Here is a 15,312-nt window from a genome sequence, read left to right on the forward strand (position 1 = left end):
TAGAAACACACTGATTCCCGGACCGTCTGCGGGCCGGATTTAGAAGGCGATTGGGCCGGATCTGGCCCCCAGGCCTTAGTTTGCTTACCCATGTATTAACTGATATGCATTTCAGATATAGCTATGTAATAGCTAGTGTAGTAAGTTAAGACCTTTGGAGCAGGCTTTTTTTTTTAATGTTTTTTATGAACCGTCCAATTGGGCAACCTTTTGGAACAGCATGGAAGCTGGTGCTGGTGGAGGTGGGAATAACAAAATCACCTCTCTCCACGTTCTGGTAACAGAAGCCCTTCTGGATCAAATTGCCTTTGTCTGCACTGGACAGCACTGGCTACAAAGCACTATGCTTTGTCCATAAAATAATACCAGCTTAAAATCCCATTCCTACCCGATGCAGCTGGCATTCTGAACAGAAATATCAATTAACAAGCAACTGGATCTAGACTAAACACGAGCACAGTTCCACTTATGGGATGCTCCCATGGGCAGAAGGTGGGACCCCCCCGAAACCCCCCATAAAGGCTGAAGGATGCCCTATAACAGTGTGGGAGGTAGTGGAGGGGGGGGATTCCTGGGGAATTTTTGTGTGTGGAAATCACCTCCCTCCCTTCTGCTGAATCAGAATCCCTTCTGCAATCAAAGGGAACAACTTATGTCTGTATCCAGCCCACAGTCACTTTTGCAATTAGTTTCAAAAGAAGTGGACCTAGTAAGCCATACTAAAATGGCAGTAGTAGGTAGACTTACTTCTGTTACAGTTTGCTAACATTTCAAGACACTAAACAGCAAAGAGTTTGCCAGCTCTGTCACATAAGTAGTAGTAGTTAGCCATTTTGGATTGCCATTGCATTGGATTGCCTCAAAATGATTTGGGGAAAAGGCTCAAGAAGCATAATGAATACAATAAAACTCTGAACATCTGCTTACCAATGTCAATATATTTTGGATCCAGAGGAGTACCAATGGAATTGCAGAGAACAAGTACATACTATGGAAAAATAAAAACACATAACTGTCAAACCAAAACACGGAATCCACTATGTTCGGCAACTCAAATTATATTGAACCCAGCTTATATATTATTATTTAAATCTGTATCCTCCCAAGGGAGCCCATATAGATTAGGTAAGGAAATGCATCCAAGATTTATGATGGCATAACAAGTTAATATATTTTTAAATAATTTTTAAGGGGAAAAGAAAGGAACAAGAACTCATGTTTCATTACTATCAAGCTAAATTCCTTTCAACTAAAACCATCACAAGAAAGAAACCACCCCTTTGCAACAAAATGCCCCTGCTTATGAAAGGGCAAAGCACAAAATATTATGTTAGAAAGCACTACTGAATCCCTTTGACTAATCAGTGGGTTGAGTCTAGATTACTTGAACTTGGATCCCATTGAAATCAATATGAAAAGTTAGTCACAACTAAGTAAAATTCATTTCGCCTGTTCAGTGAGGTTTCTGAAGCCAATATAGTATTTTGGGGGTTTATACGTCATTCAAAGAAGGTCAGATATACTATCACTCTCTGTAAAACAGCACAGATCTAAAGGGGAATGTCATGGAACTGCCACTGGCTCAGAGGTGAGAGGGGGAAGGGCAGATGGATTACAGAGAGCCTCCAAAAATCGTGGGAAGCAGCACTTCCTCAGCAGAGGAAGGAAGCCACACCTCTAGTGGGGAAGAGCTGCAGGCCTCTGAGGATGCAAGGCAGTGCCAGGACACCTTGCCTGAGCAAAGCGGGGAGGAGGGAGGTCCCCCTTTACCCAAGCCTTCCTTGCGCAGTAGGCTTTCGTGCAGAGAGGGGAGGCGTCGGCTGGGGGTCAAGAGACTACTCTGCTGGGGAAAGTTTAAGGACCGCCCACTCTCAGATTCTGCTAATGATTGAGCAAGACATGGAATAGAGGCGTTCTGCATTGTAAATGTTTTTGCACCAATAATAAAGCCTTTGAAAAGACCAGTGAGGGCTCTTGACTGATCACTCTCGAGCAACCACACCGATAGGCGTAACAGGGCAGTTCCAGAAATTATAATTCAATGAAATGGGTGCTGATAACATATACCTAAATGGTAAATCATATCATACCCATACAAGCTACCCATTAAAGCAGCATATAAAAGAATTGTTTTACCATTGCACCAAGAGAGTCAGTTTCATGCTCCTCCTTTGTAAGCATTGTACAAGAGATATGGGAAATAATTAATTCTTTTGGCAAATAAAAGAATACCAATTAAACTAAGTATATTGTATGTAACAGCAAAAAGAAAAAGCAAGGCTGTTGGATTTCTTCCATATAGATAGTCTTCCAAATTATTAACAGTGATGTAGAAAAATTTACTTGCACCTTAGCATTTTGCTCTATGTCCTTCCCAGTGCTTTTTTTCTGGAGGGACGCAGGAGTATGCATACCCCTAAACATTTTGTGAATCTTTGTACTTTTCTCCATTTGCTATATTTATTTTCCCCGATTTGAACTATAAAATGGTGATTTTCTTGAGTCAAAATGAGAGTACCCCTAAACATTTTTAGAAAAAAGCACTGGTCCTTCTAACTGCATCACATTTCAAAATACAAAGCCGTATTCTCAACATCAAAGTAGGACTGTTCCTTGGGTTTAGTAATGTTAGAGAGAGTTTGGAGGACTGTGTTGAGCAGACTCAATGGAAAGCTAAAAAGTAGGTGTCCCAGAAGCACAGTATTCAGCATGACATTAAGGCTGCAAAATAAACTTAGGTACATACCCAAACTCCTGATTGTTCCTTTGCTGGAGCAAGGCACACTCCCAACTGCCCATCAGCAGAGAGGCTGCAGGATCATGGCTTGCTCAAGGAGTGGGGAGGCAATTTTCATATAATGGAAATTGCTTCTGCCCCCCAGCACAGCTTTGGAACCACCTAGGAGAAAGGAAGGCTTGCAAAGCCCTTTCCTGTGCTCTCTGTTCCAACCTCTGATGTTGCAGGTTGAAAGGCTCATAGTGGGGAGAGCTTTGCAAGCCTTCCTCGTTCTTGAGAACTCTGTACAAGGGACTGTGACTGGTGGGTTGGCCAACGAATTGGGAGCCAAAAACATTCCCCACCTGTTTTGAATACTGTGGTACCTCGGGTTACATATGCTTCAGGTTACACACACTTCAGGTTACAAACTCCACTAAGCCAGAAATAGTGCTTCAGGTTAAGAACTTTGCTTCAGGATAAGAACAGAAATCATGCTCCGGCGGTGCGGCGGCAGCAGGAGGCCCCATTAGCTAAAGTGGTGCTTCAGGTTAAGAATAGTTTCAGGTTAAGTACGGACCTCCAGAACTAATTAAGTACTTAACCCGAGGTACCACTGTATAAGCCTGCTGGCAGGGTTTTACTGTTGTTTATTTTATGTTCTAGGCAGAATTTCCTGATGTTGTTGATACTTTAGAAACAACAACAACAACAACAACAACAACAACTACAACAACAACAATTAATCAGTGCTTTGAAGATTTACAACTAGCAGCAGAGCTTTCAACTACAGCTTCTAACTCGTTCTTGCCACAAGGGTGATGTTAAGCTCCTTTGTCTTTGAAGGGAACTGAAAGGGTAATGAGTGGACCTTCTATCAGGGCTCTGCAAACAAATTAACTGTTCCATTTTCTAATTCAAAGTGATTCAGCAAGAGTTATAAGGTAACTAGGGATACCTGAAGTTGATTTTCATCGGCTTTGGTTGCCAAAATGCAGAAGTCTCCACAGGTTGTAATGGAAATCAGACTCTTGACATATTTCAAATACTTTTCATTGTTTTTTATGTCCCAGAAGACCACACAGTACTCTGGACGATCAGGTCGGGTATATGCATAAACCACTGTATTAGTGCAGTAACCCCACTGTCAAGAAAGAAAACATTATTCGTTATTCATAGTAGAGAGTAACATACAGCAACATCATTCATAGTGTAGAGCAGGGTTTCCCAAACTTGGGTTCCCAGACTTTTTTTGAGGACTACAATTCCCATCATCCCTGACCACTGGTCCTGCTAACTAGGGATGATGGGAGTTGTAGTCCAAAAACAGCTGGAGACCCAAGTTTGGGAAACCCTGGTATAGAGTAACATATAGAAAATATAACGTACAGACCTACCACTCATCATTACTATTCTCCACAAGAGAATATAACTAACTCTAATGGACATGGTGAAAAGTTGTTATTATAATTGTAAATATAATTATTTTTCTATACAGTGGTACCTCAGGTTAAGTACTTAATTCGTTTCAGAGGTCCGTTCTTAACCTGAAACTGTTCTTAATCTGAAGCACCACTTTAGCTAATGGGGCCTCCTGCTGCCGCCGCAGCCCAATTTCTGTTCTTATCCTGAAGCAAAGTTCTTAACCTGAAGCACTATTTCTGGGTTAGCAGAGTGTGTAACCTGAAGCGTATGTAACCTGAAGCGTATGTAACCCGAGGTACCACTGTACCAATTTCTACACTGCCGTTCATTCAAAGTTCACTTGGCAGTTTACAATACAAAACCACAAAAATACATACCACAATAACAAAAAACAACCAATTACACCCCACCCACCTCAGGTTACCGTATTTTTCGCCCTATAGGACACACTTTTTCCCCTCCAAAAATGAAGGGGAAATGCGTGTGCGTCCTATGGGGCGAATCCAGGCTCCAGGAGAGCCGCAGCGCCAGTCCCACAATTTCGGGGGACAGCGGGGAGGCGGAACGCCGCCATCCCGCTGTCTCCCGATGTGGTTTGGAGGCTGACGGCAGGGAGACGCGTGCTTCTCCCGGCTGCCAGCCCCGCCAGTTCCGGGGGCAGCGGGGAGGTGGAACGCCGCCATCCCGCTGTCTCCCGATGTGGTCTGTAGGCGGGCGGCGGGGAGAAGAGCACTTCTCCCCGCTGCCTGCCCCTCAAGCTCCGGGGACAGCTGGGAGGCGCAGCACGCCTTCCTGCTGTCCCCGGACCTGGTCTGCAGGCGGGCGGCGGGGAGAAGAGCGCTTCTCCCCGCCGCCGGCCCCACAAGTGCCTGGGGGGAAAATAAATGTTTTTTTCTTTATTTCCCCCCCAAAAAAACTTGGTGCGTCCTATGGGCCGGTGCGTCCTATGGGGCGAAAAATACGGTAAAAAGCCATAGGTTGCTTATTTAGCCAAAGGCCTGAGAGAAGAGGAATGTTCTTGCCTGGCACCTAAAGATATGTAACGTGGGTGCCAGGCGAGCCTCTCTGGGAGAACATTCCAGAATCGTGGAACCACTTCAGAAAAGGCCCATCCTCATGTTGCCACTCTCTGGACTTCTCATGGAAGAGGCACTTGAAGAAGGGCCTCAGACGGGGAGAGGCGTCTTTGAGGCGTTGTGATATCCCAAAGAGATGATTCATTTTAATATTATAATTTCAGGCTTCTCTTTCTGTAGTGCTTGCAAATGGCGCTGTAAGCCTTCCAGTGAAAGTGGCATTCTGCAGCTACTTACCTTGTAGTCCGGCCGGATATTTGCAAAATAAATACATTGGTCAACGGCTAGCGATATTTTTAAGCCTCCTCCTTCCCAAGACAGAGCCGAAACTTGTTTGCCTGGAACCTTCAGGGTACGCAAATGCTGAAACAACACCATCCATTCATTGGTTACATGGTATCTGCAGGACTTCCAATTGGGGCCTAACTGAATATACTGCACAATATATTTTGCAGGTATGACTGGAAGAAAGGTGTACATGAACTCAAGAAGGCCTGGGCCTTCTTGCCAATCTAATAGGATGAATTGAGAGAGGTAATTTGTGTGGAATATGGGTATAACTGTGATAAAGAGCTTGGCATTCCTCCCCCTCCCCTTTCTTTTTGTTTTCTCTTTTCTCCTCTTCTTTTTTGGCTTCTATCTCTCTCTCTTAGCTTAGTTTGGCTTTTATTGTCTATTATGTTGAAAACTTTCAATAAAAAAGTGATTGCATAAAGAGAGAGGTAATTTCTGATACTGTTATCTCCTGAAATTAAATTCTTAAAAAACAGGAACAAGCAACATTTATGGAGAGCTCTAATATTTAATTTTAGCCAACCAGAGTACACCGGATCAAATAGGAAAATGAATTAAATGCTTTTACCTCACCAAATGGAGAGTAGAACTGTACCACGTTTATATCTTTATCTTGTCCAGCTATTTTCTGGAAGCCTGCAATAGCCAGGACATTTCCACAGTGGTTCCACTGGAGGGTCACAACATTCAGAGCAGCGTCGATTAAGACAGGATCTGGTGGTTATAAGTTTGGAAAAGAAATGTTACAGACATGAGCTCTTACAAGTAGCTAATCTGAAAAAGGATCTGAGTTACATCGCCCTCCAGCAAGACCTCCAAGCCTTAAATTCACAGTGCTTCTTTCAATGAGTAATAGGAAGTTGTGCTTACTTTGATCATTCTCATGTCTCATTATTTGGCATCGTCCATTGTCAAAACAAATAGCAAGGCAAGGGCAATCTGGCTCAATGTAGCCCTCCGTTCCAGGGTACCAGTGGATTCCAGCAATACTGAATGCTCCAGTTACATTCACCAAGCAGTTCATTTTCATTTTCATCTAAAGTGACCATTTAACATATGTAAGTAAGAATGAACTATCACTGGTGGCTTAAACAGATGTGCAGGTTGATGCTGTGCAAGTTTATTTGAAAGAAAGACCCACTGCATTGAATTAGTTTTACTCCCAAGTAAGTTTGCTGAATGGGAGAACCAATCTTAGCTTAAATGTAAACCAATGCAAACCAATATATTTTTTTTCAAAAGTGAAGTACATAAACAAATGAAAGAATAAATAGGCAGCTAACTCTGGCTGCAATCCACATATCAATTAAGTCAAAGTGTTGGCATTCCGTCCAAGTTAATGGCACTGGCTTCAGTTAAATCACCTTCATTGGTTGCTGTAACCAGCTGCCTCTGTATTTGTGCTCTATTAAACACCATTACATGCTCCTGTTTTCAATTCCTGCGGTGATTGCAGAACAGTTTTTAAGCACGTCATTACAGAAGGATAAGCACTAGTGAGTTTATGCAGCACCAGTGTAGATCAGGCAGAAAAAAATCTTCCCTACTGCAAGATCAACCAGAAGAGTGAAGGCACCCAATAGATTATACTTCTTACACTTCTGAACTTACCATAAAAGTCCCATTCTTGTCATAAATGTGTATTTCACCATTTGCCATTCCAAAGAGTAGAGTCCTGCCATCTGGAGACCATGCCACATGATGGAGCTGTACTTTCAAATCCTTTCCCCAAATGCGATTCCCTTTGAAGAGAAAATACATTCAACATAGTAAAGCGGTAAAGGGGACCCCTGACCATTAGGTCCAGTCGTGACCGACTCTGGGGTTGCGGTGCTCATCTCGCTTTATTGGCCGAGGGAGCCGGCGTGCAGCTTCTGGGTCATGTGGCCAGCATGACTAAGCCGCTTCTGGGGAACCAGAGCAGTGCACGGAAACGCCGTTTACCTTCCTGCCGGAGCGGTACCTATTTATCTACTTGCACTTCGTGCTTTCGAACTGCTAGGTTGGCAGGAGCTGGGACCGAGCAACGGGAGCTCACCCCGTCGCGGGGATTCGAACCTCCAACCTTCTGATCGGCAAGTCCTAGGCTCTGTGGTTTAACCCACAGCGCCACCCACATCTCTACGTTCAACATAGCCTACAACTAAAAATAAAATGTATGCCACTTAAAATACTAAAGGATCGCAACTGCAAAAGTTCAAATGATGAATGTTAATTCATGCACACATACACAGCAAAAAAAGAGCAATGTATTCTGCTCTCTTTTCTACTGTTATATAAACAATCCATGAACACAGTTCTGTTCCATTCATGGAATCAAAATGAGAATCTAAACCATTGCAAATATGACAGTATGGCTTTACTATGCTTTTGACAACTATTAGCAGGCTTTAGACTCATGAGTCTAACTGCATATCATCATACATTCCAATAAATCTTGACATATTAAAAATATTATTCATGTATTAAAATTATTGGGTAAGCTGACATACAGGCATATCCTAATTTCAATTGCTGTTTATATAGTATTCCCCAAACAAAGAATATGCTTTTATCTCAGGGAATTTAAGCCAACTTTTATTAGCTTTCATTTTCATATGTAAAAATGCAGAAATACAGAGCACAAAAACCTCATGCGTGAGTTCTAAAGTAGCACAAACAGGAATCCACTCTTGCAGTGGGGCTTCTCCTCCCTTTCCTTCCCCCTGTGTCTGTTGAAAATCTGCTTCAAAATCCAGATTTGGGGGGCACATGGGGGAAGGAAGGAGGAGAGAGACCTAAAGTACAGATGTACAAGGGGGGAGACATCATTGGCTGTCACCCCCATATCTCTGTGGTCAGATATCATCAACATAGCAGTTGCAAATTGAAAAGGAGGACAATAAGATTTTGGCAAACAAAAATATTATTTTCAGGAGTCACAATTCTATTAAAGCAAATTTAGTCAAACGCAAATTCATCTGCAATGTTTGTGAATCATATTCACTCCAAACAATGCTATAAGCGTCTTTTATTTAGTACAGGAGATACTTTACCATCCACAGAACCAACAATTACAGCACCGTCTTCATATATAATGCAAATTTTTTGTCCATCCGCATTCCATCTCATACTTCGAACAACAGATTTATTTCTGTTGTTGATCATTTCCTCATACCAAGAACCTAAAGCCAAAGAATAAACGTTCAGCCACACCTTCAACACTGCTGTACTTCATCTGAACTATTTCTATTAGAAGTAAACCAGTTGGAATTATCTGCCAAAAACATTGTACATTATCTGGGTAGCATGTTAAATCATAGTAAGAAATATTTTAAAATAATTTACTAATGAATAAAAAATAATGATGACTTAAATCTGTGGTCATCTCTTGATTGATGGCTTATTTGACTCTTAGAAGACATCTGAAGGCAACCCTGTACTGGGAAGGTTTTAATGTTTGATGTTTTATCATGTTTCTATCAATGTTTTATCATGTTTTTAATATTCTGTTGTGAGCCGCCCAGAGTGGCTGGGGCAGATGGGTGGCATACAACTAACAGAAGTACCATTATTATAATTTTTTTTTTTTTATTATTATTATTATTATTATTATTATTATTATTATTATTATCCCCCCACAGGCCCCCATATCTATAGGGAAGAAGATAATAAATGATTGGTAGATTATTTTTAATTGTAGGGGAAAGAGCTAAGAATTTTCTATGGAAAAGATGGTTTTAGCGCTCTAAATTTCAAACTGACTTTATTAAAAATCACAAGCTTCCAATGAATTTAAGAAAGCTTAATCCATGAAACAATAAAATCTAAGCAAATCAGCTGCTGTGATTATACATAAAGCCAGCAAACAGCCCTACTACACATGACAACCTGTCAGAACAAAATACATGTAGGCTAAAAGGCAGCTATGCTGTTGATGAGAAGAGGGGCAAAAAGGCAAGAAGTAAACTTAAGAATATAAATCCAGTAGCCCTGTGCACTTTATTGGTGGCTAAGTGACTGGCTTTACAGCACTGGAAGGAGTGGACAGCTCCCTCCAGTAGCTCATTGGCTGGAGGAACTTCGGTTCTTGCAGCATATGGAAGAGCTACTTTCTCTGTGGAGGGGCAAAGAGCACAACTATTCTGAAATCTGGGACCCCTTTTTAGAGTTATGGGCTCCACACACAGGGTTTTCTCCATATGTGCCTGACTTTGCAAAATGGTATTGTGAATTGGCCTGCTTTCCTTCTTTGTGCTGTTATGGAAAAACTTACAACTCAATATTCTTTTTATTTTTTTAAAGAATAAATTGATTAACGTAAGCATTTAGAACAATTTTTAAAATCATTAAATAATGCTACTCGCGGCTTTGTAACCAGCAATTAAAAACCTGGAGAAGCATTGTACAAATCTCAAAAGCATCTATTATTTGAGATTTCACAAAGGCACAATAAAGACTTGAGATACCACAGTGATATTATTGCCAATCTCCAACAAATCGTCTACCTTTATACAGCATCCACACAATAATAAGTCCATGCTCATCACTGCTAGTTAATTTCTGATACTGTTCATTCCAAGTCACTACTTGCACAGCACCTAGAAAATTAAAGATGAGTATATTATTGGATCACAACAATATTGTTAATAACACAATTAAAATCTTATTAATTCCAAAAAATCCATTATCCAGAAAAATCAGTCATAATAATATAACAGTATTTGTCAGCTCATAAATAACAAAGCAATATAGGGCATAATGAAAAAATAAAGTATAGCTTGGATTCAATGGAGTTATTCCATTCACTGAATATGTTAATTTTTTTAATGCAAGGGCCTTTGATACAATAGGGGTTCCTAGAAATGGAAGGGAGAAAATATTTACCAATTTTCCTTCCCACTAGAGCTCCAAGCACCTCTGCCTATATTGGTCCAAGGAGATATGTCACGTCTTTGAGCATATTTTTGGGGGTGTATGGGAAATCTGGAATTCACCTTCTCCCTTGTCCACTCACAAGAGTCTTTGCTAGATTCAAGACCTTTACATGATGCTTTTCACTTATTTTTCTCTTTGCATAATTGTATTTTAACATGTTAATCTTCTATACCACTTTGGCATGCTGAAATGATAAGCAATTTATACATACACCTAATAAATGTGAAATTGCTGGTGGAAGGGGGTGTATTGGAGGAACAAAGACTACAAACCTAGTGATATATTTAATGTAATATTTTAATAAAAATAAATCAATGTAGGCAATAACATCTTTTAAATCTTGAAGAACTGTGGCTGATATTTGCCTTTGCTTATCTAACAATGTACCCCATCTGAAACACTAATATGTTGTTAGATGGTTCAAGGAGAAAATAAACTGAAAACATGATGTCGAAGATGTACCGCACATATATTTTTTACTTCATTTGCAATAATTGCACATGCAGTAGCAGATCCCAAACAATGAACTCTAATGTTTGTTTTCTTGCATAAATGAATCAAAAGAGAAAAAATATCAATGGAAAGTGCATCAGTTTCTGAACACCTTATTCAGCAGGCAATTTTAAACTAGTCTATAATGAATGCATATTAAATACAGGATCATAATGATTCTCACCAGTGTGACCTTCCAGTGTTTGATTCATTGAGAGATTGCTAGGTGCTGCAAGCCCCTTTGCTTTGGATTCATCTAAAAAAGAAGTTTAAATACCATTTTAAAACAAAGGCTGGAATCCTAAATTGTTCTCCCTGTAGCACAAAGCCTCTACAGTTCTTAACAACATGTCCACATATACTCAGGGGTCCCCAACCATCAGAAACAGGGATGCAGAACTCTGCAAAATGTGAGGAAAGGTGGACTAAAGTCTAATTCCTTAGAGCTCCTCCATGGCCTGCCCGGGCTGCCCACCCGTCTCCCTCTCGTTTCCCATCTCCCCACCCTCCACCCCATCAATACGTCCCCTTAGAGCATGGGGGCCGGATCCAGCCCAATCGCCTTCTAAATCCAGCCCACAGACGGTCCAGGAATCAGCGTGTTTTTACATGAGTAGAATGTGTGCTTTTATTTAAAATGCATCTCTGGGTTATTTGCGGGGCATAGGAATTCATTCAATCCCCCCCCCCCAAATATAGTCTGACCCCCCACAAGGACTGAGGGACAGTGGACTGGCCCCCTGCTGAAAAAGTTTGCTAACCCCTGCCGTAGAGACTCACAAAGCTTCCCCCATGGACCCACTTTCTGCATCTTTGTGTAGGATTCCCTGGTGTTCGCATCACAGGACCAGAAAAATGGTTGACTGCACTCATCTGTATGCCTTTCACACAATGAAAATGTCAGAACAGATTGAGTGCATTGCACTGCAGCATCAAAACATCAAGGGCATTGCACTGCTACAATAACTCAGGATAGTGTGACTACACTGGCACCAGTCATGTGGCCATAGAGGGAGCAAGTTGACAGACCAGCTACAGAGCTAAAGAGAGACAATCATATGCCACCACAGAATGGGAACCAGATTGTACTGATGCAATGCTAGTTGTTGTTGTTTAGTCGTTTAGTTGTGTCCAACTCTTCGTGACCCCATGGAACAGAGCACGCCAGGCACTCCTGTCTTCCACTGCCTCCTGCAGTTTGGTCAAACTCATGCTGGTAGCTTCGAGAACACTGTCCAACCATCTCGTCCTCTGTCGTCCCCTTCTCCTTGCGCCCTCCATCTTTCCCAACATCAGGGTCTTTACCAGGGAGTCTTCTCTTCTCATGAGGTGGCCAAAGTATTGGAGCCTCAGCTTCAGGATCTGTCCTTCCAGTGAGCACTCAGGGCTGATTTCCTTCAGAATGGAGAGGTTTGATCTTCTTGCAGTCCATGGGACTCTCAAGAGTCTCCTCCAGCACCATAATTCAAAAGCATCAATTCTTCGGCGATCAGCCTTCTTTATGGTCCAGCTCTCACTTCCATACAGGCAATGCCAGTGACTGTTTTCAAATATCTGATAGGCACAACAGAAGTGTCACTTACCTGTTTTTGTCTCCAATTTTAAAACTTTCAGCAGACCATCTTCTCCCCCACATGCTATATAGCCCTGGTCCTTGCTCCAAGAAATAGATCTTAGCCGAACATTGCCAGGAATTGTGATCTGAAAGGAAGATGGTTTCGTAATGGAAATGGAAACCAAGTTCAAAATTGCTGACCTCAAAATATGGACCGGTTGCGCATCATAAATTCAAAGCGCATACACCCCACCCCTGGCAAGAATCCTGGGACAGTAGCTACCTTTTTTGCAGTGCCACAATTTCCAGCAACCTTAACAAACTACAATTCCCATTCTTGGAGGGTGGGGTGCTTTAAATGTATGGTGTGATGCACATTGCTTCTCCAGTGTACAAGGTAATACAGTCGTACCTTGGATCTCAAATGCCTTGGCTCCCGAAAAAAATTGGCTCCTGAACGATCGAAATCCGGAAGTGAGTGTTCCAGTTTTTGAATAATTTTCGGAAGCTGAACGTCCAACGCGGCTTCTGATTGGCTGCAGGAACTTCCTGCAGCCAATGGGAAGCCACGCTTAGGTTTCCAAACATTTTGGAAGTCAGACAGACTTCCAGAATGGATTCCGTTCGATTTCCAAGGTACAACTGTATAAGCAAAAGATAGGCCCTTGCCTCAAAGAGCTTTATAAACTGTAAGAAGTTCTTTTCAGGCTATACGACTGAAATGAAAAGGTTTCTGGGGCAACATGGGGGTCAAACAGAGGAGAAAAGAACACCAAAAGCGGTAAAAAAATAACTACTGAAAGCTTCAAAAGTTGCTCCAGTATCAGAAAGGGTTGCTGTATTAGTTAATGGACCAGAGGGAATAGCTGACACAGTCTGGAGGAATTAAATGAGGTGGGGATTTATTGTTGTTTTTTGACACAGCAGACCCTCCAAGTGTCCCTATTTTCCAGGGACAGCCCTGAATTTACAGAAGCTGTCCCAGTTCCTGACTCGATCCTGGAATGTCCCACTTTTTCATAAGTGGTCTCTATTTTCACCGGAGAAATATTGGAGGGTATGGAGTTATGCATGCTTTCATCCGTCCCCTGAAGCCAAAGAGATAAGTACTGTAACTCTATTTTAGAAGACATCTGAAGGCTTTTTTATTTTTATTTTTATATGGGAACCACCTGGAGTGGCTGGGGCAAGCCACTCAGATGGGTGGGGTATAAATATTATTATTATTATTGAATAGGATGTCTTTATTTTCATCAGAGAAATGTTGGAGGTTATGACAGCGAGGTAACAATATTCACCATATAGATCAATGGCGCTGAGCACCTTTCATAAAAACAACAACAAACAACTTAACTGTGTAAAAAAAATAAGTGATCTTATTGCGGTTGTGTCCCGCTTTCCTCCTGGCCCGTGGTTCCCAGTGTGGGGCACATGCCCCACAGGGGGACAATTTGATTTTTTGGGGGGGAGGCAATTAGAGAATGAGTTATTAACAATTAATGTAGGAGTTCACTGTTTGAATCATAAAAATTATATATCACAGAGTGGAGGCATCAGGATTTTAAAGATGCTTAGGTGGGGCATGGCCCAAAAAAGGTTAGGAACCACTGCTCCTGGTGTGCACATTCAGACGTTCCCAACCAGGGTTTCCCAAACCTGGGTTCTCCAGCTGTTTTCGGGCTACAACTCCCATCATCCCTAGGATTGGGAATGCAGTCCGAAAACAAGTTTGGGGAGCGTCGCCCGCGACCTACACGCAACTCGCGTCTAAACCCTCGGGCGACGAAAACGCGCGGCGGACGTCACGTGTGAGGCGCTCAGACACGTGTCCTCCACCACCAACAAACGAGCATCTCTTCTGGCTGCAATCCGAAAACAACAACAGGCGCAGGCGAGGGAAAGCAGTGATGGTGGCAAAGGGGAGGGTCGCTGTCGGGGGTGAAAAAAGGACTTTTTAGGAGGAAAGGGAACTTTTGGAGCAGGCGCCATGCGCCCCCCGAAGGTCCGGGGGGTGTTTGTGTGATTTCAAGGCAGGCCCGCTTTAACCCCCCCCCGCCCAAATTTAGCCGCCCCCCCCCGAAAAAAAACCCACACGAAAGCCTTTACCTTCTTGCTCAGGTAGACAAACATCCTGCCGAGAGTCTTTCCCCTATCGATTCACACGCGCGCCGCCGCCGTCTCCATGGCAACAGAGGCCTAGCGCCTCCTGGCTCGCCTTAGCAACCCGCCGCCGCCGCCGCCGCCCGGGAAGAAAAGCTTCCGGGTCAGAAGAGAAAGGAAAGGAAATAAAGTTTAAGAACAACAGCAACAGAAAGGAAAGGAAAGCCAAGTCTCCCGCGGCATTTCAAGCCTTGGCCGCGCTTCGCCTTCGCCTATTCCGCGGCTTCGTACGCGCTGCGGCAAAACAACAACAAACCCCCAAAATCGTCATTGCTCCTCCATAACCCGCGACTGTTTTGCTCCCTGGTTTCCCTAATAATAATAATAATAATAATAATAACAACAACAACAACAATAACGATGCATTGTTTATATGCCGCCCATCTGACTGAGTTCACTCTTCTTTTTTAAATATATACATATATATATAGATATAGATATAGATAGTCCATATAGTTAAAGCTATGGTGTGTGTGTGTGTGTGTATATATATATATATATATATGCAGGTTTTGGTGTCCTCGGGTGTCTTCCCGTGTAAAAGTTGGGGTGTCTAGGCGACGTTTCGACGAGGTCTCACTCGTCATCTTCAGGCTGGTGCTTTCGGCTTCTGTTCCAGAGCTCTGTTCCAGTAACAAGAAGCCGAAAGCACCAGCCTGAAGATGACGAGTGAGACC

General features: G+C 42.5%; 1 protein-coding gene across 2 annotated transcripts in view; it reads right to left on the bottom strand.

Annotated features, from left to right (window-relative positions):
* The window catches only part of WDR35 (WD repeat domain 35), a 41,183-nt gene extending 26,231 nt beyond the window's left edge, over positions 1 to 14,952 (bottom strand). The window contains exons 1-12 of one of the 2 annotated variants that reach the window (XM_081856859.1): positions 14,582 to 14,952; positions 12,504 to 12,621; positions 11,105 to 11,176; positions 9,999 to 10,091; positions 8,547 to 8,675; positions 7,123 to 7,253; positions 6,382 to 6,547; positions 6,080 to 6,225; positions 5,455 to 5,580; positions 3,675 to 3,860; positions 2,137 to 2,169; positions 928 to 988 (exon numbers count right to left, since the gene is read on the bottom strand). In XM_081856859.1, coding sequence (XP_081712985.1) covers positions 928 to 988; positions 2,137 to 2,169; positions 3,675 to 3,860; positions 5,455 to 5,580; positions 6,080 to 6,225; positions 6,382 to 6,547; positions 7,123 to 7,253; positions 8,547 to 8,675; positions 9,999 to 10,091; positions 11,105 to 11,176; positions 12,504 to 12,621; positions 14,582 to 14,605 — 1,285 coding nt within the window. In that variant the 5' untranslated portion in view covers positions 14,606 to 14,952. The remainder of the gene's footprint in view (positions 1 to 927; positions 989 to 2,136; positions 2,170 to 3,674; positions 3,861 to 5,454; positions 5,581 to 6,079; positions 6,226 to 6,381; positions 6,548 to 7,122; positions 7,254 to 8,546; positions 8,676 to 9,998; positions 10,092 to 11,104; positions 11,177 to 12,503; positions 12,622 to 14,581) is intronic. The other variant, XM_081856860.1, reaches the window with a different exon arrangement.
* Between the last annotated feature and the right edge of the window lie 360 nt (positions 14,953 to 15,312).

The sequence above is a fragment of the Podarcis erhardii genome (assembly GCF_964252035.2).
Source record: "Podarcis erhardii genome assembly, chromosome: 3".
NCBI lineage: Eukaryota > Metazoa > Chordata > Lepidosauria > Squamata > Lacertidae > Podarcis > Podarcis erhardii.